At 40.7% G+C, this 24754-nt stretch overlaps 1 protein-coding gene across 6 annotated transcripts in view; it reads left to right on the top strand.

Annotated features, from left to right (window-relative positions):
• Window positions 1–1187: 1187 nt before the first annotated feature.
• DIAPH2 (diaphanous related formin 2) overlaps window positions 1188–24754 on the top strand; it is a 912659-nt gene continuing 889092 nt past the window's right edge. For all 6 annotated transcript variants that reach the window (XM_050775145.1, XM_050775147.1, XM_050775146.1 and 3 more), the window contains exon 1: window positions 1188–1722. In XM_050775145.1, the coding sequence (XP_050631102.1) occupies window positions 1591–1722 (132 nt within the window). In that variant the 5' untranslated portion in view covers window positions 1188–1590. The remainder of the gene's footprint in view (window positions 1723–24754) is intronic.

Consider the following 24754-nt stretch of genomic DNA (forward strand, 5'->3'; position numbering starts at 1 on the left):
AAAAAAAAGAAAGTTAATGACAATGACAAAGCTGGAATTAAAGCTGTTTTCAGATATCTGGTGTTCTTTTCATTCTACTGCCCAAGTTAGCTGTCTCTTCGCACCTGTAGCATGGTCAAATGCATCCTAATGCACTCTCAATAAATATGTTCAGATACAAATTCCATTCCGCATATTAAATTTAGGCTGAAGGGGAGAAGGTCAAAAGGAGTCATAGTCTGGAGATATCTTCAGTAATAGATGTATGGCATGTTTATAGATTTCATATTTAAATGTACTTTATAGGTAGCTTTCCTAGCATATGTGCTCCTATTCTATGATGGTGGTTAATTCAAATCTTACCCACCCCCTCTAATGCTCTCAGTGTGTACCTTTACTTTTAAAGGGTATCATTTAAAGATGATGGAAGAAATACAGTGTGGGTACTGTATTTTGTCCTGAGGACAAAATGCTAGGTATGACACAAGGACTTAAGACTATCGTCCCAATAGTGCCCTGCTACTGCTGCTGCTGCTGCTGCTGCACAAAAACACCTAGCATTTGTCTAGGGATTTTCATTTACAACCAAGCTTTGACACACATGATCTTATTCACTCCCCACAACAACTCTAAACTAGTTCAGGAAACTGAAAACAGCACTCAATTCAATTGCTAGCTGTATATAAGTGTTTTGGTTAAAGAGCCTAACAATCCCCTAGGGATTAAGTGGTGGGCGCCTGCTGCTTCAACAACCCTGCAGCATGGGAATAAAGGAACAACTGTATTTCTTCGGTCACAACGTAATCACGGCAACAGAAAGCACCCACTCTTCCCACTCTGACCCACACAGTCTGTCGAGGCAATTAATCAGTACTCCCGGTGGTTTTCCTATAGGATGCCAGTTCCCTTGCCAATCAAGTCTTTCCACAGATTGTAGCAGGACCACACCCCCGAGAGGCCTCAGGGAGGGAAGGTGCTCTGGCCCACAGAAGTGAAAGCTGATACTCTGGTTGACCCTCCAGTGAAACTTACAGGCGGATCCTCCCGGGCCTCAGTTTCCCCATCTCTAAAATGGGCTACCCTTCCTTTCTCTTGACTGGTTCCCTCCCTGTTCTCGCTGGGCCACTAGGAAGTGAAATCAGTGCCTAACCGCAGCTGAAAGTCCTCTGTTAGGCTCCAGTCGTCGCGCCGGGCATGCTCAGTAGCTGGGGCCGGCTCCGCTCCGGGAGTAGGAAGCAGCTTTGCGGGCCCGGGCGGCCGATGCGGGCACTTTGAAGAATCACGTGTGTTGAGGCCCTCTTAAAGAGATAGGCACCTACTTTTCCCTCCACCCTAAACACCGCCCTGAGGGCGGCGGCGACCGTGGTAATTGCAACTGCTCAGGGGCAGGGCTTGCCCCAGCGCCGAGTAGTGGCAACGGCGTGGTTGCGTCGGGGGTGCCTGGGAGCTTGGAGTCCCGGGGGCCTGAAATCGGCAGCTTCCCGGGCAGACACTCTCTCCCTCAGGAAGAGGTGCCGCCGAGTCAGCGCGGGGCAGTGTGAGCGCCCCGAGGTGCTTTCTCAGTTGAGGAGAGGTGGGGTTACAGGGCACAGGTGACAGGGCCGGAGAAAGATGGAGCAGCCCGGGGCGGCGGCGTCGGGAGCGGGAGGCGGCAGCGAGGAACCCGGTGGGGGCCGGAGCAACAAGCGGAGCGCGGGGAACCGGGCCGCCAATGAAGAGGAAACGAAAAACAAACCCAAATTGGTGAGTGCTCCCGCAGCCCCCGCCGGCCTTAGGGACAGGGAGAGCCCCGGGATCCTCCTGCCATTGAACACGGGGGCACCCGGGGCCCCCTCCCAAGGATGACCGCGATCTCGCTGTGCAACTCGGGGAGCCGCTAAAGGAGTGGCCACGCCGAGGCGCGGAGACGGCGTGGGGGCGGAAGAGCACCCCTTCCCTACTTAACCCCTTTCTCACTGTAGTCAGCCCGGGAGGCGGTGCGGGAAGGAGAAAGGCCCAGCCCCAACTTGGGGACACCCCGAGTACTGGGTAGGGCTGTTGTTTGTCTAACTTGTGGGCGCAAGCCTTTGCGCGATTCCATTCTCCTCCCACCTCTTGTCAGTTGCTGTTTTGCCTCCTAACGCGTAGGGTCTGGGGCAGGGGAACCTCCCTCCTTTTTATTCCAAGTCCTTGGGAGCCCACCTACAGCTATGCAAATCTAGAAGAGCACTATTTATGCTCCCAGTCTTTCTACTTTACCAGAAATCTCAGGAAGAGGCGCCTACGTGCCTTTTTCCTCCTCCTCGCCTCTCTCCATGTGCTCTCCCAAGAAACGTTTCTTTGGAAGGGTGGGGGCTCGTGGGAGTTGAAGGCTGAGTGAGGTACCACCAACTGTCGAGTGTGTGTAATAGGCATAGTCGTACAGTACTTCCACTTAGTTGATTAAGAACGCTCAAAAGCAGTAGGCACAAACTGTGCAAATCTCACTGTGCTGATAGTGTGAACCGGTGGTAGCAGTCCATTTCCTGCCACTGAATGTGCAGAGGAATGAAATCGATGAGGCCTGGTATTGCATTGGGAAATACTGGAGTTTCCTCAACTCCTCAGAAAGGTTCCGCTTTTTGTAAACTTTCTAATTTGGGTGGTGTGAGGGGAAAGGGTTTTCCTGTACAAATTCAGCAGATACTCCTTATAGCTGTATTCTTAGTCCAGATCTGAAGCACAAGCCACATGTTGAATGTATAGATTTCAGCTTTAACTACCAACTTGATTGTAATAGACAAGGAGAGGGTGACATGTAAATAAAGCCGTTTCTTGTGGCATCTGGCCATTTCGTTTGGATCCAGTACAAAACTGTGGCTTAATCAGTGATTAAAAATTTAAGTAAAAAGTTAACTGATACTTTCCACAAATAGTTTGGTACATCTAGCAAGAATCTGCACTTTTAAAACAAGTATGCTTTCGAGAAAAGAAAAAAAAAAACAAAACACTTATCTCTGTTAGTAGTAACACCTTGATTGTATTCTTCTCTTCCCTTTAGCCATTTGTCCTGTTTCATCTTTTATGTTTTACTTGCTTTGACAAGGTAACTAGATAGTTATGAGATTGTATCATTTTCAGTTCCTAGCTAACTTCACTGTTCCGTGTTGAACATAGCTTGATACGGTAGAACAAGTATTTGAATCCAAGAGTTTGTTAATATTGACACGAATTTTCTTTTTTTGCTCGAACGTAACTTTTGAGCCTTATGTGATTTTACAAGCAGATGTGTCAGAGTTAACAAAAACAAATTTAGGAAGACATTGTGGCACATTTTAAGGCAAGCAAGTTGACCAAACAGTAAGATTTAGTAAACTTTTCAGGAAAGAATTCATCTGGGACTCTTAGAAGTTTGCTAGTAAGATAAAACTTTACTTAGATGAAATTTTATTATTTTGAGTATTATGTTAATAATCTCTGAACTAGTCCTTAATTTGCGTGTGTATATGAGTGTAAAGGAGTTGTGGTGTGGGATTATAAAAGAGAGCCATATGGTGATAGAAATTATTTGTGTAGGTGATCTTGGGGGATAGAGGTTCTTAAACTCCTGAAATTGTATGAAAATATTTGAGTGTATATGGGTACATTTATTTTTCTGGGCCCCATAGCTTTCATCAGTTTTTCAAAGGTATCCATTACCTATGGAAGAGTAAGAACTATAGCATTACAAAAGATAGAAAGTAAAGGACAGTTGATTCCACTGTGTGGTCAAGGGAAATGGCATTGACCACATAGGTGATTGATATTGAAACAGATTCTTGTGGTGGTAAAAAAGAAGTTAACTACTCAATGTCTACATAGCTTAGATTAAACTTTGCACTACAGAGGAAAATTAATTCAGTCGCTCTACTATAATGGATTCCTAAGGTATAAGGCTTATGTAGTCTGGTTGTTTTCATTTAGCTCCTCAGAAATCTGGAGAAACGGAAATGGAACGCATATTTTCTTTTCTTCTTCTTTTTTTTTTTTTTGAGACGAAGTCTCGCTCTGTCGACATGGCTGGAGTCCAGTGGCGCGATCTTGGCTCACTGCAACTTCTGCCTCCCAGGTTCAAGCGATTCTCCTGCCTCAGCCTCCTAAGTAGCTGGGATTACAGGCACGTGCCACCCCACCCGGCTAATTTTTGTATTTTTAGTAGAGATGGGATTTCACCATGTTGGTCAGGCTGCAAAGCATATTTTCTATGGAGAGGAACTGCTTTCATTTATATCCTCAACTTTTTAATGAGTATTAGTGAGAACTTTTGCAGAGTGGCATTTCAACATTATAATGATTTCTATTTAAGATTACTTAAATAAAAATTTAATGAAATTCACTTCAGTTGTCTTCATATAAGCATCCTCATAATGACCCTTTCATTTTGATTCTTTTAAAATAAGGCATTCCTGTCTTGGACTCATCACATTTTGAATAATGCATTAGTAGTAGAGTTTTGGATTTTATGTAACTATTTTGGTTAGGCCCAGATTGCAACATGTCATCAAACAGCATGAATCTTAGATTAATTTGTAATTTGATGTCAACCATGGAATGCATTTTGTTAAATTGAGTAGAAGAGAAAGCTCTGTAAGTGTTATGAAGGAACTACATCTTGAATCCCACTTATTTAAGGCAGTGACTTAACCATTAAGAGAGGCCAATATTGATGCATAACACTGCACCCCCCATACCACACGGTAGCGTAGAGTGACCTAACAGTATTTGATGTTTTTGCATTTTTGACTTTGTATTTCTGCGTAACTTCTGAAGCCTTTGGTTCTTCAAACAGTAAAGTCAAATTTGTTAATTTTTCTGGTTATTATGTAACTTCCTGAGTATTTGGTTCTTTGTTTACAACTGGATAAATTATGTTTTTATTTATTTATTTATTTATTTTGAGATGGAGTCTCGCTCTGTTGCCCAGGCTGGAGTGTGGTGGTGTGATCTCAGCTCACTGCCGCCTCTGCCTCCTGGGTGCAAGCGATTCTCTTGCCTCAGCCTCCCGAGCAGCTGGGATTACAGGTGTGCGCCACCACACCCAGCTAATCTTTTTTGTATTTTTGTAGAGATGGGGTTTCACCATATTTCCCAGGCTGGTCTCGAATTCCTGACCTCAAGTGATCCGCCCACCTCCACATCCCAAAGTGCTAGGATTACAGGCGTGAGCCACTGCACCCAGTCTTGATTTTTAATGATAAGGGAGGAGCAACAATGATTTCATTTATGCAAGACAGGTTTACTGAGTACCTACTGTGTGCTAGGCATAATTCTAAGGGTTGGTGATACAAAGATACTTGTAGTCTACTGAGATAGACAGGGAAGTTAATTAATGCTTAAAATGCGATGTGAGCCAGACGTGGTAGCTTGTGCCTATAATCCCAGCTACACAGGCTGCTAAGGCAAGAGGATTGCTTGAGCTCAGGAGTTTGAAGCTGCAATGAGCTCTGACTATACCACCGTATTACAGCCTTGGTGACAGAGAACCCATCTCTTTAAAGAAAAAAAAAAACCAGTGTGATAAGTTGCTATAGGAATATGCATGGTGGGGTGTGGTCATGGAGAGGCATCTACGTAGAATTGCATGCTTGAGTAAGAAAAGGCTTATCGTAGTAGGTGACATTTGCAGCAAGGCTGAAGAAAATAGGTGAGGCGAAGGCATTCTAGGTTGAAAAAATGACATTATACAAAGGTAAACAGATAAGGGTGCATATCCAATGAAGTTCATTTAGATGAATGTGACTGAAACAAAGGGTACACATGGTGGACTTGCTAGAAAAGAGACAGGGTCTGGATCATGATGGATCTTGTATGCCATGTTAGAGTTTCAACTTCTTTCTGAAAGTAGGGGTAGCTCATTGAAGAGATTAAGGCGGAGAATGACCTGATCAGATTTGCGTTTCGGGAAAAAAATGTAGTACTTTGGAGAATTTCTCGGAAAGGCATGCTAGAATGGAGGCAGGAATACCATTTAGAAGGAGCAGAGTGGCATAAAAGAGTGTTTGATGTGCAGAGACCTGGATTCCAGTTGCAGCTCATCCATTCATCCATTCACCAGCTCATCCATTTAATAGGCGTTTTTTCTCTGCACCTCAGTTTCCTTCTGCCACCTCCATTGCCTCTCCTTAGTACCACCCACCCTGAGCATCCCCACCAAATCTGAAATGTCCACCCCTTTCTCTTTTATAACTTTTACCCCCCTTTCACAGCCCAGCTCAAGTCTCAGTATTCTCTCACTCTTCCATTAAACCTTCACCGATTACTTCAGTTTAGTGAGGGCTTTCCTTCTTGTGGACTCATAACTGTCATGAGTCTGAATGTTACATGCCGATCTTGTCTCTGCAAAGATTTTAAACTGCCTCTGGGAACGGGTCCCATTTTATGTCTATTCTTGAAAACCTGGCAGGCCGGTGCTTGGGTGCAAAACTACTCAGTACATAATTATTAGCTGGGGATTTTTTTCCCCTATGTATCAGATGTTTTGAGAGTGCAAACTGGTGAAAAGAGGCTCTTTAAAAAAATGTTTATTTGTATGTGTGTGTGTGTTTTTTGTTTTTTTTTTTTTTTTTAGTATATGTACTCCTTCAAATGAACCTATGAACCTATCAATACATTCCTCTGTCTTTTCTCCAATTTTGAAACTCAGTAAACTTCTTCAGGGCTGGGAGAACTCTTCTACCTTCCCGCTTGTTTGAATTCTTGTGATGTCAGAGCCTAAACTTCCAAGCACAGAAACAGTACCAACAATGAGGAGCCAAGTAACATTTTACTGTTATTAGCAGGAGACTTCAGATTATTGGCAAAAGAATATGGAACGGAGAACCAAAAGACCTGGGTTCCAGTGTCCCATCTATCTTTTATTTGCCTGTGATTTGTGATGAGCCATTTAGCACCAGAAGTTTGAGCTCTTTGATTAATGTCTGCCAGTTGGAGATAATGCTGCCTGCCTGATTTTCTTCACAAGGTGTTTTAGATAAAATACAGTAATGAGTGAGAAAGCATTAGGAAATTCTATGTTGTTATACAAATATAGAGCATTTTTATTAACCCCTTATAGTACTTGAATCAAATATGATTATGGTTGGATGGTTTAATGTCTTTGTTGCATTTTGACAGTGCTAACGTTATGATTGTATAAAGTACCATGATATGGTTATATGTTGAAAGATTCCTTATTCTCTCCCCAATACCATTTGTCCCTTTGGAGGAATATACATTCTGTCCTTTTACTAAGATTTCATTCTGTTGAATGAATATAAGATGTGAGTCTAATTACTAAGATTTCATTCTGTTGAATGAATATAAGATGTGAGTCTAATTTTTTTCCACGATAGTTTTTTGAAGAACCAGTCTACCCTTTTCTTTCATTGTGTCACTTTGAGGCTTTAAAATTTTTTAAATCAAAACTTCCATTTGATATCTGTGACATTATGGCTTGTCAGGCAGCTTACTGCCTTTGTACAAATAAGGAAACTGAGTCACTGAAGTGTTAAGGGGACTGATTTAGAGATAAGTTTAAAAGCTACCTCCATTGTAGAAATTATCCATAGCACTGAGTCATTGTGCTTCAGGGACTCTGAAGGTGAAAAAGTTATTCAATTTTTCTTCTTTTGTTCCTTTTTGTAACAATTATAATTGTAATCCACCTAGATATTATTAAGCTCTGGCAGTAGCAACATGTTACTGAAGTGAAATCATATTCTTTTCCAACCTGCTCTCAAAGAACACTGTAAATAACAGCATACGTAATATAGGCTAATTTATATAAATCAGCACACCTGGTTAAATGTTACCAGGTACCACTAGCACCACAGGGGTTATTATTGAAGACCCAACTCCAGTCTACCATGCAGAAGAGACCAGCTCCTTTTCCTGGATTTGGGGTGTTTGATACATTTTTTTCCCCTCAAGACAGGAAAAACTATGATGTCCAGGTGACTTAAAATATAGTTCTAAACTTGATATCCAAGTGGGCATGTTGTGAAGATACCCATTGTGGGATACAGCTCAAAACTGATGCATTTAAAGAAAGATTAAGATATATTTTCACATAGCTAGTTATTGTGAATGTCAGTAATGGAAAGAAATGAACTCATACTGATTTAAAACTTATTTTCCTGATCAGGCTGAATCTGTTTCCAAATAATATACTCTGGCTGTAGCTTAAACAAACAACTGAATTCTGTTATTTAACTGGCTTTGTGTGAGGTTACCTGGCAGGGAAAGGTATTGGTCCCTTTCTCGTGAAAGAATGTAGAAAACAAAATTCTTACTTATCACCATTTACACAGGCTTTGGTTTACTGAAGATTTTACTGTATTGCTTTAAGGAGAGTAAGCTACCTTGCTACAAATACATACCAGCATATTGGCCACCAGCTGTATACAGTGTGGCCCATGAATGAGTGAGAAGCTTCTAGGTTCTCACTCATTAGGAAGGAATTATTCCAAAATGGCTGTTGACTCAATCACCTGGCAGTTCTGGCACTCACCCAAGGGAGAAGAGATTTTGGGTACAATCCTTTTTAAAAAATCTATTTAACAACAAATAATCTATTTGTTGTTCTGTGATATCATAGACATCCAGGCTTTAAAAAGAAAGATCTGCTCAAAATTAAGAGGAATTTTAACTAACCGTTAATTTGTTGGTGTGTTATTAAGCTAAAAGTAAAAGAGATTAACGTTTAAACTTCATAATATAAGCTAGTTAATAAGACTTTTTTTTTTTACAAAACTTAAACAAATTTTCAAACGTGCTAAAAAGTAGAATAGTACAATGAACCGCCACCATCTATCCATTGCCCAGATATAAGTTATCTACATTTTGCAACATTTGCTTGATCCATCCTTTATTTTTCCCTTGCTAAAGTATTTTAGTGCAAATCTCAGATATCTTGTCATTTTACTCCTACATACTGTCACATCTTTAAAAATTGAAATTAACATATTCCTTGGTATCATCTAGCATTCATTCCATAATCAAATATTAATGATTGCCTAAAAAGATTAGATTTCTGATCAGATGTGTACCTAATTAATGTACATGTCACTGAACTCCTTAAACAAATACAGCTTTAAATTACTGGTAAAATCTTATTCAGATTTACTATACATAAAGTGCTATCATAAAGCATCAGCCCAAATTAAGTTCACTTCTGTCTTTAATTCTGTAGAAGTATCTGGAAAGGTTGACTATACGAGGGTGGGTAGACTCCTTGGAACAGCTATTATGTACCATCAAAAATAGAACAAATTAGTTTTGGCTTTACTCGCTGGTTGGGCAATCACTAATTCTTCATTTTGCAATTTGTGAAGTGGGGTGGGGCTTATGTGTAAGAATTTTCCTTTCAGGGAAATGCTGTAGATAGTTAGGCAAAGGAAAATTATTCTTCATTTCTCTAGATAAAGGGTTCATATGACTCTTTGACACACACACCCCACCACAACAACTAAGTTTATGTTACTGGCTCTAGTTTTATTTCAGAACAAATGCCAGTTTGGTCTATCTTTGTTTTCAGCCCCTTTGATATAGTCTAGGTTGCTAAATTTGGATAATTGGGTGAGTAAACCTTTACAAAGAAGTTATCCTTATTGAGATGTTTGTGGGCTTACAGAAAACCAGACTACACTAATGAGGTGATGGAGCTGGGGATGGGTGGAGTGGGTAAATATGAGAAATCAACTTGGGCAAATGTCCTAGACTCCACACAGATTTACTAAAGAAATTGTGTAACTACTACTTTCCAGACAGCAGTTTAGTGCTGTTATTGTGCTGAGAGGCAATAGGCAAATAATTTCACTAACTATAGACTCAAGTAGATTTAGGCTAGTTATCCTAGCCTGCAACTTCTAGACTGACCGTTTACCAACCCGGTCAGTTGGGAAGTTTTCCTCAAAACAGACAGATGAGTGATAATTGTTAGAGCCAGACAACTGGCAATTTCTTCTTTTGTTTGGCCCAGGGGAGGGAGGAAAACTATGGAGGTGGTGTTTTTTGCGCTCTGAAAAGCCATCACTGATAAAGTCTTAAATGCTTAGTAGTCTATTGTGCTGGCTGAAACTGTTTACAAAGATTCTATATGTAGATAGTAAGACCTTGTATAGGCTCTACACTTGCATTGTGAGCTTTAATAATGTATACGTATAACAGAGACCAGGTCAGTACATATGGGTGGGCCCTGATCAAGGGTGTGAGACCACAGAGGCCACACCACTTACCAAATCATGTGCCAGTTCCAAGACTATGTCTTCCTGGGGCCACATTTTCTGATTCACACAGAGGCGCCATATGGGCTAGCTACTACATTTAAAACCAGATGGATTTTAGTCTCATATCTGATAAGAAATTCAGCAAGGAGCCCGGGCATGGTGACTCACACCTGTAGTCCCAGGACTTTGGTAGGCTGAGGCGGGTGGATCACCTGAGGTCAGAAGTTTGAGACCAGCCGGGCCAACATGGTGAAACACCATCTCTACTAAAAATACAAAAATTAGCCATGCATGGTGGGAGGCGCCTGTAATCCCAGCTACTTGGGAGGCTGAGGCAGAAGAATCGCTTGAACCCAGAAGGCAGAGGTTGCAGTGAGCCAAGATTGCACCATTGTACTCTAGCATGAGCAACAAGAGCGAAACTTCATTTTGAGTAGGGATTTCTTATTTGTCATTGGTTCTGAGAAAAGAATGTAAGATGTATATCTATGTAATATCCTGTACCTGATTACTTTTGCTTTTGAATTATTGAAATCTTCAAATGTAGATGGCTGTGCCCCTGAGGGCCTAGGTTGTAGTTCAATATGTTCATTATCTTCCCCGACTTAAGGCTCCTCCCTTTCTGCACTCCTTTTAGCAATTTTCTTGACATAATTGTTTCACAGAGTTTCATATGGTTACACGTTATCTAGGCTGCATTTTTTCTTTTTTTTCCTTTTTTTTTTTTTTAGATGGAGTCTCACTCTGTCACCCATACTGGAGTGCAGTGGCCCGATCTCTGCTCACTGCAACCTCCGCCTCCCGGGTTCAAGCGATTCTCCTGCCTCAGCCTCCCAAGTACCTGGGATTACAGGCATGCACCACCACGCCCAGCTAATTTTTGTATTTTTAGTAGAGATGGGATTTCACAGTGTTTCCCAGGCTAGTCTCAAACTCCTGACCTCAAGTGATCCGCCCTCCTGGGCCTCCCAAAGTGCTGGGATTACAGGCATGAACTAGCGTGCCCAGCTGCATTGTTTTCTGAAGTTTGTACCATACTTATTTCCACTTTCATTGCTCATGATACAGGGCAAGAACATATAGGAAGTTAAGATGGGTTAAAACAAATTTGGCAGAGGCATTTCCTCTAATAATATGCTCTGCAGTCTAGTACCTCATATTACAAAATCAACGTTTTTCAGAAGAATCAATGTGTACATAAAATATTTGTGAGTGAAAATAAATTTCTTAGGGTGCCCTCAGCTTGTTTTTCATTGACATTGCATTAATTTACATTCTCCACCTCCCCACCCCGACTTTGGTTGACTAGCTAATGGTCTTTTTTTTTGTTTTTTTTTGTTTTTTTTTTGAGACAGAGTCTCGCTCTGTTGCCCAGGCTGAAGCACAGTGGCGTGATCTCGGCTCACTGCGACCTCCGCTTCTTGGGTTCAAAAGAGTCTCCTCCCTCAGCCTCCTGTGTAGCTGGGATCACAGGTGTGCGTCATCCCACCTGGCTAATTGTTTTTGTATTTTTAGTAGAGATGGGGTTTTGCCATTTTGGCCAGGCTGGTCCTGAACTCCTGGCCTCAAGTGATATGCCTGCCTCGGCCTCCCAAAGTGCTGGAGTTACAGGTATGAGCCACAACGCCTGGCGCTAATGGTCTTTAAACAAGCTATTACAGGGAAGAATAAGTTTATGATTCAAAAATGGCCTGGATTTTATCCATGCTGGCAGTTCAGATTTTCACGTGTTTGTTTTACGAAAGTAGGGCTTCCCTGTATTCTCTTATCTCAAATTCTTAGGCTTCTTCATTACAACCTATACTTGCTTCATCAAACTGCATTCAGATGGTCTTGTAAGTTCCCATGAGAGCCAAATCCTACATTTTTAAATAAGCTGAGTCGGTCTGGGACAAAATACTAGATTTTAAATGGCCATTATCTCTGTGTAAAATGGAACTGGGGTATTAGTTACACTTTACAGTAGGAACTGTGTAGGGCTCTGGGCCCAATTTTTCACATTCTTCCTGTGGGTTCTGTTATAGCTAATTGTAGATCAAGGTATGTTACAAGTCCCTACTTTCAACCTCCTCTCTCCTCCTTAAATAATGTTACTACTTGCATGTTTATAACTCTGAAGGACATCTTATTTCTTGTTGTTTTTACTGATTTCTGTGACTGTTATCAGTGGTGTATCCTATTGTCTGACCACGGAGATAACAGGCAGAAGGATGGCCGTTGGATGTTAAATCAATTACTGAATGCGACAGAGATTTATTTTAAAGCATTTCCTATCCTCACTCATCACCATGTAGTTATGAACTAGTCGAAACTTCATTTTGATCTTAGTGTCACCACTTCATGTTTTTCAAGATGCCTACATTGTATTTTATGGAATCTAAAAGTTTTTAATATGCTATATAGAATTGAAATAAGCTAAATAGGATATTTAACTGATCCTGGTAAGTGTTTTTTAGGAGTTTGTTTCTGGTTATTTAAAAAGGTTGGGCTGGGTGCAGTGGCTGATGCCTGTAATCCTAGCACTTTGGGAAAGGCAGGAGGATTGCTTGAGCCCAGGAGGTTGAGGCTGCAGTGAGTTGTGATCATACCACTGCATTCCAGCCTGGGTGACAGTGAGACCCTGACTCTAAAAGAAAATAAAAATTTTAAAAAAAGGTCATATGGAGATAAACCGACTACTTTTTAAAAATGTGACTCTGGACAAGTCATTTATTTTTCTTCTGTCTGGGTGTCAGTTTATTCTGTACAATAAGGGAATCGAAATAGATGATCTACAAAGTTCCATTTAGCTCTGGCATACTGGGAGTCAAAGTTTATTGAAAGCTGTAATACATCTACCCTAACATAAATACAAGACCTCTGGATTCCAGTTAGACAAAAAGTTGGAATTATGAAAGATGATTGTTTAAGGCTGAATGCTAAAGAGTGACTATCCCAGTTAACTTTATTGTCCTGTTTCTGGAGTCTGGGTTAGCCTACTCTAGTGAAGGCCATGCCAACATTCTTTTATGAATTGTACGGAAGGTAATGGTCTGAGCCCTAGGGAGTGCTGGCTTCCTCTGCGTCATCCTGATTCTTGGGTGGTTGCTTTGGTTCAGTGACCAAGTACAGTATGCAAGCCTTCCCAGAGGTGATTCTCAGTAGTACACAATAGCATAGGTACCAGTTTTTGTTCAAAGTGCTTTGCATGTATTTGTTAAGAACTGTGCAAGGTCTGGGATTTTCCCCTACTTACCTACCTGTTACTGTTTCATGGATGATTGCAGAAGACCCGACGGACAAAAGACAGTTTAATATTCATTGCAAAAGCAGTAGCCAGAATGTCAGCATGACATGCTGGTTCACTATGACCATAAGGCCCATCATAGGTAGACCAGCATGATGGCCACAAATGGAGTCAGTCGCATTGCAGGAGAGGAACGATGAGCTTGGGGGTTTGCCAATTTTGTAGCATTAAGAAGTCAGCTTGGTCATTGGGGTGGGGAGATACCACCTCGTCCTCAAGGTTGTTTGCTGCAAACACAGCCATGGGAAATGGCCACAGTGAAATACTGTCAGTGCCTTTTAGTCTTGCCATAGCCAGCAAGAATGGGCAGGTGATGCTCAGGGATTGATGGCAGATTGTCTCCTTGATCAGTTTTAACTCACTTCATCCTCACAGCAATCATTTTATAGGTGAAGAAAACAACTCTAAGCAGACGAGTAACTGGCCCGAGAATATGCAAAGGTGAATTTAGAATAGAAGACCAATGTGGGGCCAGGTGTGGTGGCTCACACCTGTAATCCCAGCACTTTGGGAGGCCGAGGCGGGTGGATCACCAGAGGTCAGGAGTTCAAGACCAGCCTGGCCAACATGGTGGAACCCTGTCTCTACTGAAAATACAAAAATTAGCCAGGCATGGTGGTGGGCACCTGTAATCCCAGCTACTCGGGAGACTGAGGCAGGAGAATTGCTTGATCCTGGGAGGCAGAGGTTGCAGTGAGCTGAGATCCGCTACTGCACTTCAGCCTGGGCAACAGAGTAAGACTCTGTCTCAAAAAAATAAAATAAAATATTAAAAAAAAAATCGAATTCAAGACCAATATGACTATAAAATGTATGTTTTACACCACAATTTTCTATACTGCCTGAGAACGTCAAGGTAGCTGTAAATTGAACTGAAGACCTAGTGGTTCTCTAGACTGGTGATGGTGGGACCTAGCCTAGATTTGCACTCTGCTTATGTGTAATTTAGAAGACAGAGTTCAGGAGCCATTCATTTTAGTGCCATTGTCAAAAAAAAAAAAAAAAAAAAAAAAATTCTTTGAATCACTGCCATGAAGTAATGGGTCAGAAATGTGACCACTAAGAAAAAGCCACCAGGACAAAAGTGATAAGGCTGTGGATTTTAAGGCTACTTGAACACAGTTCTTAAAAATACCAGCCTGTGATAGCCCACCACTGGGAAAAAAAAAAAAAAAAACCTGTCTGACAGTCTGGCCTTTATTAACTAATTGCATGGCCAGCAAAAGGCCTGTGTACTTTACTACTATTGCACATTGCGTATGATTTTCTTGTTGTTTGTATGTCAGCCTTGCAGAGACTAGCTTCTGAAGAGGTTACATTGCAGGTCATAATGCCGAGTTCATCTTTTAGTTTCTCTCTCTCCTCTATTGCCCACTTCCTTTCTGTTTGTGATCTTTCGCATGAAGTGAAGTGCTTTGGAAAAATTAATGCCATCTCCTGTTACACAAGTACGCGATATGCATTGTTTCTTGTTTAGGGGAGTGCCAAGAACCACCTACCCTCTCCTGCTGCTTCCTGCGTGTGCTTCGCCTAAAGATTGGCTGCTATAAAAGTGTGGTATATTGAGCCAAGTGCTATCTTTTTAATTAGTTTGCAGAAAGTGTTGTGACAAACTATTTTTGTGTTGACGTGTGACGAGTAATAGAGCCCTAAACTACGGGCGTTAAGTGCCAAACAATATGGAAGTGTATAATGTAGTTTGAGTTCTAGTCCCCTTAGTTTGATCCATCGTTGTTCCCCAAAGGAAAAGCCCTTAATTTTTAAAAATGTGACAGGTAAACTAGATTACGAATATACCAGTATGTGTCTGGAGCCTGAAATTGTGGCCTGTTTCTTATAATTACTAATCTTAAACTCTTTTTTTTTTTTTTTTTTTAAAAGAGATGAGGTCTTGCTCTGTTGCCCAGACTGGAATGCAGTGGCATGAGCATAGCTCACTGCAAACTCAAACTCCTGGGTTCAGGTGATCATCCTCCCTTAGTATCCCAAGTAGCTGGTACTACAGGCATTTGCCACCATGCCCCACTAATTTTTTTTTTTTTTTTTGGTAGAGACAGCATTTTGCTGTGTTGCCCAGGCTGGTCTGGAACTCCTAGCCTCAAGTGATCCTCCTGTCTCAACTCAGCCTCTCACTTGGATTATAGGAATGAGCCACTGTACCTGGCTTGATTACCAATGTTAATGAGCTAATATTTCTACATTGGTTCTGTTCATACAACTGTGTACAATACAGCATGAAACTAGAAAGTGAAGGATATCTTAAGCTCTCACAATGATAGAGACATAACTGGGAAAGCTGATAATTAAGCAGACTAAGAATCTTAGTAAATTTCTGTCTTTCAAATACCTCTTACCAATTTTTACGAATTCATATTTTCTCTAAATATAGTCCTGGTTGTTGATGTTCTTTTGTTTTTCACTCCATCTGACCCAAAGGGATATGTGTTATGGATAAATATGTAAGAAAGGATATAGCATTCCCGTGTCCCAAAAAGCATGTTGTTCTTTTTCTTTAGACCGGTGATTTTCAGTGGGGACTAATTTTACCTCCCAGGGAACGTTTGGTAATGTCTGGAGACATTTTTGGTTCTCACAACTAGGGGAGGGTGCTACACTGGCATCTAGTGAATAGAGGCCCGGGTTGCTGTTCTCTATCCTACAATCATAGGACATTCTCTCCAGCACAAAGAATTATTCAGTGTAAAATGTCAAGGTTAAGAGACTCCGCTTTAGACCCTATAACACTTTGTATATTTAGTGTGAAAAACTTTTTGTATATTTAGTGTGAAAAATGTCTGTGCCTCCTCAGCCGTTCTTTACTTTCCATTCTCTCCTTTCCTCTCTATTCAGACAGAGTCAGCTAATCCCTGTCTTCACGGAAGCATGGTTTGTTTCATTGACTCCCGCCAATTTTATTTGCATTTTCTTCTTTTCTACTACCGGAAATCTGGTGGATGGCACTGTTGTCAACTTTTTAGTTGTCAACTATACCTTTTATCACTTACTTCATTTGTAACATCTAAGGAAAATATTCATTTTCCTCCTAGTGAGTTTAAAAGGCTATTTTTCCATCTGTGGATTCTTTGATACTTCAACAACTTTTGAGGCTGGTGACTTTTAACTCATCATCTATATAAATTTTATTTATTTATATATTATTTTGAGACAAGGTCTCCCTCTGTTACCCAGGCTAGAGTGCAGTGGCACAATCACGGCTCACTGCAGCCTCGACCTCCCAGGCTTAAGCGATCCTCCCACCTCAGCCTCCTGAGTAGCTGGGACTACAGGGGCATGCCATCATGCTCAGCTAATTTTTGTATTTTTCGTGGAGATGGAGTTTCGCCATGTTACCCAGGCTGCTCTCTAACCCCTGGGTTCCAGCGATCCGCCTGTCTCAGCCTCCCAAAGTGATTACAAGCCTGAGCCATGCACCTGGCCTGGATTTCAGATTCTATGGTACAGTCTTCTCTGACAGCTTCTGCCTCTTGATTTGCTGACTGCTAAAGTGCCAGCTTTCTTTGCCTTCCATCTCACAACTTCTCACTGTTATCTGTTCTTCTCCACATACAATTGCAGGCAATCATATGCCTCTTCAAATACCACCTGGATGGAAATGCAGATGCAGATGATGCCAAACTTTTCTATCTACTCTGACATCTAAGTTTGATACTTTGTCATCGGTTGCTGAGAGGCATCTCCTGACTGTGTTGCAGTTCTACTAAAAACTGCGTAACACCTGAAATACTTTATGGTGGTGTTTTTAATATTTTTCCTCTTTACAGGAAAAATAAAAATTAACTTGACGCTCTCAAAACACATACAAACACATACACAGACACACATGGACACACACACACTATTTATCAGGTTTACCTTTTCAAGCTAAGGTTTACTTGCTTCACTTATCACCAGACTGTATTACTCTATTGTCACTGACTGACCTTTATGATTTCTGGTCCAGTTGAATGAAGGTTAACTTCCCTATTTGACCAGTGAAAGTCAGTGACTACTTCTCATTCAACTCATCAGGTCCCACTGTATTTTTATTTTTAGGGCTACTATTAAGTGCCAAATTGTATCTTCTTCCTTTTTTAATTTGCCCCCCTTTTAAAAGTTGAAACTGTTAGGTGTATTGTCTCATATGCCTGAAATAACCTCCTCTTTTTTCTGTTCTCAGTGAATCCTAAGTACTTTCTTTCTAGTTCTTTATATAACTCTTAAACCCTTTATTGCCTGCTTGAAGGTGACATGATCATTTCATTCCCCTTCAGTTTCCCATAGAGAGCCAGTTCATTCTGCAGCATGCATGGCCATATTAACAGTTGTCCTTATTATAAATGTATGTTATAGTGTGCCTTCCAGACACATCAAATCCTTGTTATGCATGGGGCATCATGCTGAGGGTATAAACATAACTATATGCAGGTCTTAACTCTTGAGGAGCTCATGGCCTAATGAGAAAATGACAGATATGTATAAAGTAGTAAATTCTATAATAAATAGGCATGAGGAGAACGCTCTTGGGAATGCTGCATACTGTGCGTGGTAGGGAGAAGAAAGACTTCACAGAGGTAACATTTGATTTGGGTCTTAGGAATGAAGAATAGCTTTGTAAGATTAGCAGGCAATTTTTTTTTTTTTTTTTTTTTTTTTTTTTTTTTTAAGACTAGTCAAGTGCAGTAGTGAGAAGAGGGGAAAGAATAGAACAAGGAGTTGGATCTGTAACTGTGAACAATCATTTGAGATAACTCACTACCTTCAGACCAGCCAAGGCAAGCCATTCTTAATAGTGAGATTATCATGTATGCAAGTTTAGAGTTATGTAAAGGCACATATTTGTTTTAAGTGTCATTGATTTTAAAATATTAAGATCTTAGAAGGTTGTGACTGAACTTGTTTTATGACTGAATGTAGGTGATCATAGGAAATATTTTTCACCAACTCGGAAGTGGGATAGAGAGGGAACTAATGTTTAGTGAGCACCTACAGTATTTCAGGTGTTGTTCTAGGAGCTTTACATCACCATGTTAATTTTTTATTATAAACATGTATGGTAGGTGTAGTTGTTTCTCACATTTAACAAATATGGAAAATGAGTCTCAGAGAGGTTAACTGATTCTGATTCCAAAATACATGGTATTTTATGATAGCATTCTGTCTTCTTCTTAGAAGTAACAGGTTATATTTAAAATCTAGAAATGTGCTATAATTTTCTATTTTTTACATAAATATGTTTTACTTTTCTCCTATCACAGATTCTATTAGGAGTCTAATAAATGCCTCTTAACACATTTCCTTTTTGTTGGATTACATTAGTTGAGAAATAATAGAGCTTGAGAAATTGGCTGGGAATTGTCCACAAACATCTAATTTGTAGCTATATATGGTTTTATTACTGATGATTTGGGCAAGCTACTCAGTTGGTAATATTCTAGCTCTGAAATTCTTCATGTTCAATACTTAATCCAATTTAATAAGTGTTTTGGAGAAGCTCACCTCAGTGCTGTGCTAAGCATTATCAGGGTTAAAATAAAGAACTCCTACCCACTAGAAACAGAGTTGGAGAATCTGATGTATACAAACCTGTGCTGCTGGGTGAAATGTGATAAGTGCTACTGTAGAAGGAAAAGGTGCTATGGGAGCACAAATGGTGTTAATTCCAAATGAAGTATTAGGGATGACTTCATGGAAAGATAGGCAGTAGAAGAGAGTCTTAAAGTGCAGGGATTTTTTTTTAAAACAGTTATGTGATAGCATGGAGAAAGGGCATTCTCTGTAGTGAGACAAATATGGGTATCTCAGTCAGCACAGGCTACTATAGCAAAGTCCCATAGACTAGGTGGCATATGAACAACAGAAATTTATTACACACAGTTGTGGAGACTGGAAGTCCAAGATTAGGGTACCAGCTTGATGGAGTTCTGGTAAGGGCCCTCTTCCGGGTTGCAAACTGCTGACTTCTTATGGTATCCTCACATGGTGGAGAATGGAGAGTGAAAGCAAGCTCTCTTGTGACTTTTACAGTCTCTAATCACATTCATGAAGGCTCTACCTTCATGACCTCATCTAATCCTTATTACCTCCCAGAGACCCCACGTCCTACTACCATTACATGGGGTGGGGGTAGAGTTTCAAGGTATACATTTTAGGGGTACACAGACATTCAGTCCATAACAACGCATAACTGCAAGGGGGCTAGGAAGTTAGGGCATGTTTGAGGAAAAATATGAGTTAGCCTAGTGAGGCCCAGATGTATGTGTGAGAGTGGTGGAGGTCAGTCTGGATGGAGAGACTGCAGCTTGATTACATAAGCATTCGGCGCTCACCATAAACAATTTGGAATTCATTCTATAACCCATGTAGAGTATTTGAGCAGGACAGTGGTGTGATCAGAGCTTATAATCATATCTTACTTTAGACATTTTACAGTTGGAAATATCATGAAGTCTAAAATCTTATGTCCAAACTTTCTGGTAATTGGCCTGTTTATAGTGTAAATATAAAGATATTTATTAATTTTGATACCTTTTAGCATGCTTTAATTCGACAGCTTTGAACTTGCAAAATTAAACATGTACTGTAAATAGTGTGCACTTTGGTAACTTACTGTTTTACAGCAACTTAATTGGCCCTTGCTCCCAGCCTACTATTCTGTAGATCTGTGCCTCTAAGTCTAAAGATCTTGTTGTTGTTGTTTTTTTCCTCCACAAATAGATCCTACTCTAAAGGTCAGGTAGCTTAGATTACAAGGCTGCTGCTGTCAAACTGAATGTGTCGTGTCTAGGCTGAATGACAGTCTCATAGTCCCTGAATATTCCAAGAGAAGCTGTAAGATTTATAACATACGAAACTAGGTAAAGTTATCCTCACTAGATAAAGTTGTCCTCAATCAAGTGTTGTCATGAATTTTTTTTCCATTTGCATATATCAATCCCCTACGACAAAATGAGAAGAGATACATTGCTTACAACTGTGGCAAAGTAGTCTTAGGGCTATGATTTGAACTCAAGTCCCCTACTTAAGATAATTCACTTAAATAAGTGGGATTTTTTATTAAGAGATTCCCTCCCTCTTTTCTTTTCTTTTCTTTTCTTTTCTTTTCTTTTCTTTTCTTTTCTTTTCTTCTGTTTTCTTGTTTTGAGACAGGGTCTCGCTCTGTCATCAGGCTGGAATGCAATGTTGTGATCATGGCTTACTGCTGCCTTGAACTGTTGGGCTCCAGGGGTCCTCCCCACCTTAGCCTCCTGAGCAGCTAGGACTACAGGCATGTGCCACCATGCCTGGCTTTTTTTATGCAGTGGTTTGTAGCTATAGAAACAGGATGTTATTTGACAAGGTATAGGCTGAGAAAATTTTCAGGTTCCTTGTGGGGTTACAAAATTATTTTAAAAAGTTATAGGTCTTTAGGACATGAATCATCTTTTGGTAGACTACTTTCTCATGAGGGATTTGTGATCCTGGCAAAATCCCTTTTGACCCTTTGAAACATGAAAATCATTAATTACAAATGAAGAAGACAGGAACTTCCTGAGTTATAAATACCTGGCCATATGAAAGGCCCTTGGGCAGGGCCTCCCCTGGTATGTTGAGCCAAAATATTGCCTGGCCTTTTTCTCCCCGTTCCCGCTGATGTTGCCTTGGTAATTTGAGACCCAATCACATCAGAGTACTCTTTGTTTGTTTCGTTCTCAGTGACCCTCATAAATGTGATGGTGGTGGGAACAGTGTACTTCTGAAGCATCTCTCTTACTTGCCCTACCATATGATTTTTTTTTTGCCAAAAAGATTGGGACTGATAGGAGCTTTTCCTCTGCTACTGGTCTCTCCTCCCTTTTTGCTTAGTCGTGTGGAGCACATTTTCCCATGAACATGATTCCTTTATTTGATATGTATTGTAGTATAGTTCAGTTTCCTAATATGTTTAGTGCTAAAATATATAGGTTGTGAAATATAGGTACTTGTTATCAAGGAATTTATAATATTATAAGGAAAACAGCTGTATATTACCTCAGTATTTGGTAAGTTCCATATGAATGGTTCAGATTTAGGGACAGGAAAGATTAATAATTTGGATTAAAATAGACTAGGAACTGAGTCACTTCTCTTCCTCCCCCCTCCACGTACTTACTCCAAGGGAAAAATGCATTCAGAATTAAAACAGTTTTTTTTTTTTTTTTTTGATAGAGTCTTGCTCTGTTGCCCAGGCTGCAGTGCAGTGGTGCGATCTTGGTTCACTACAACTTCCGTCTCCCAGGTTCAAGCAATTCTCCTGCCTCAGCCTCTTGAGTAGCTGGGATTATAGGCACATGCCACCACGCCCAGCTAATTTTTGTATTTTCAGTTGAGACAGGGTTTCACCACGTTGGTCAGGCTGGTCTTGAACTGACCTTGTGATCTGCCTGCCTCGGCCTCCTGAAGTGCTGGGATTACAGGCGTGAGCCACTGCGTCCGGCCAAAACCGAGTTTTGAGGTTGCAGTGAGCTATGATCATGCCACTGCACTCCAGCCTGGGCTACATAGTGAGACCTCAACTCTAAAAAATAAAAATTAAAAGAAAAAAGAAGTTTGTGGCATAGATATTTCCTGTTTTAAGAAAATATAGCAGCAGGAAGTTTGAATTAAGGAAGCAGACGATTAATGGGCAATGATTGCTTTTACAAGAGTCAATACAGGGTTACTGCAGCCAACTCCTTTCTTCTTTTAAAATATGCCAAAAATAAATAGTACTTTTAAGATAATTTTTTAAAATAAAATGTTTATAGTTTTTTTAGAAGACCACCTTATATTTTAATGCTAATTATAACCATCTCCACACTATTGATCTGAAATGTGCAGTACGTGGAAAAACATGATTTCGTAAACTGTAATTCTCACTGGTTTCATATATTACTGAAACTATGTTTATTGGATTAGTAGTATAGTATTGTTCAGAGTTGAAATAAAGATGATACTAAGTTGTACTTCCCTGGGACAGTGTAAAAATGAGAACATTTAAAGTATTTTCAATGCATTAGAAACATAGTTTCCATTTTCCCAAGCTTCTCATTCCCCTTAATCCTGTAGATTCCCTTTCTCACAGATTAAAGTAGCATTAGAATCGCTTGCCTCAAGGCCACTGGGAAAGCTTGCAAAAAATGTAGATACAGGAGTCTCAGTGGACCTATAGAATCAGAATCGTTTGAGCGCAGGCCCTGGGAATCTGCATTAATAAGCAGCCTGCGTGATTTTGTACTCTAATGTTGGAGAACCACTAAACTTGTGCGTGGTTTGCAAAATGGCAGCCCTGCAAGTCATACCTGGCCCGTAGATTTGTTTTGTTTGGCTTTCAGTATTAGCAATGTGGTTTTTAAAACTTGGTTTGCCAACTCTTAAGAATTGGGAGTTTGTGCACATAAATCTAAATTCCTGGCTTCTCTTGAAACATCAGAGTAATTTTTACAGTACTAAGCTCATGTTCTCACATGGCTGGCAGCAATCCACTGTGTCTGAATAAGATCTGTCTCATTTGAATAGGCCATGTGCTCTTGGATTTGCCACAGACCACTCTCCTGCATTTCACCTGGGGTCAAGTATTAATTGACATTTATTTTTCTATAGGTGGCCTGCATCACTCAATTATATCCCCTGCTTAGAATCCATATACATTTCAGTTTTTGACTCTGGATCTAGAGGTTAAGAACTACACAGAAACTATGGGAAAGAGGTGAGACTGGAAGCTGGGAGACCAGAGAGATTATAATAGTAGAGATAAGAAATGAACCATGGAACAAAGGCAGTGGTACTAGGGATGGAGAAGAAGAGGAAGATTAGGATTTAGAAGCTACTAATTGAGTTGGGTTGGGGATCTGGATGGGAGAAGGAAGAACAGGTATGGTGGAGTTGGGAGAGATGAAAGTAGGTGGGAAGATGAATCTGTTTCTGGATACAGTCACTTTCGGTGATCATGAGACATCATTGCGAGGTACTGAGGTATAGCTTGCTATGGAGCAGAGACTCTACAGTGTTGGAGAGGATGACTCCTGGATGGAGCATATGATGGACTCCTGGGTATATGTGTAGATTGAGAAAGCATATTCAAAAGCCTACCGTCTTTTCCTAATGCAAGCTGAAAAAAAGTAGAGATCTATATGTACCCTATAAACATGTATGAATATTACATATCAATGAATGTAGAGATCTGCAAAATTGTGGCTAGCATAAATAGCATATCCTCAACTTTAACTAGAGCAGAGACACACACAGAATCTTTGGGTGAAGGTACATCCAAATCTCAGGAGGATAGGAGATTCTTATCCAAATGGTCAAAGATTATTAAAGGTTGACACATTGCGGGTGGGCACAGTGACTCAAGCCTGTAACCCTAGCACTTTGGGAGGCTGAGGCAGGCAGATCACTTGAGGTCAGGGGTTTGAGACCAGCCTGGCCAACATGGTGAAACTCTGTCTCTACTTTTTGAATGACTGATTGATTGATTGATTTAGAGACAGAGTCTCGCTCAGTTGCCCAGGCTGGAGTGCAGTGGCGTGATCTTGGCTCACTGCAAACTCTGCCTCCGGGGCTCAAGCGATTCTCATGCCTCAGCCTCCTGAGTAGCTGGGATTACAGGTGTCCGCCACCATGGCCAGCTAATGTTTTTGTATTTTTAGTAGAGACGAGGTTTCACCATGTTGGCCAGGCTGGTCTTGAACTCCTGGTCTCAGGTGATCTGCCCGCCTCGGCCTCCCAAAGTGCTGGGATTACAGGCACAAGCCACCGTGCCCGGCCTTAGTAATTTTAATTTTTAGTACAAAAATTAACCTGGTATGGTGGCATGCACCTGTAATCCCAGCTACTCCAGAGGCCGAGGCAGGAGAATCACTTGAACCTGGGAGGTGGAGGTTGCAGTGAGCCGAGATGACGCCATTGCACTCCAGCCTGGGAGACAGAGTGAGACTCTGTCTCAAAAAAATAAATAAATAAAAGAATACATATGTACTCGTCTCAAAAAAAAACAAAAAAAAAAAAAACAAAACACGGTTGGCACGTTGCTGTAGGGTATCACCAAGACACAAGGATTTAATGATAACCGCTTCTTTCTTGCAAGTGGTAATTTTGGTTTCTTTCTCTCTTTATCTCTTCTGCATTTTAAATTTTGCTCTGTGAGTATTCTTTAGTTCTGTGGATACTAGGAGCATGCTGTATTCTAAAAAGTGTTTGCAAGGCATTTTTCTTTTTTTATATCTCCAAGAAAGTGTTTCTTTGGGAACATGTTATGAATGGAGGTTAGGTTCCCAGGGTAGCTCATCTT

The sequence above is a fragment of the Macaca thibetana genome, chromosome X, assembly GCF_024542745.1.
Source record: "Macaca thibetana thibetana isolate TM-01 chromosome X, ASM2454274v1, whole genome shotgun sequence".
Lineage (NCBI taxonomy): Eukaryota > Metazoa > Chordata > Mammalia > Primates > Cercopithecidae > Macaca > Macaca thibetana.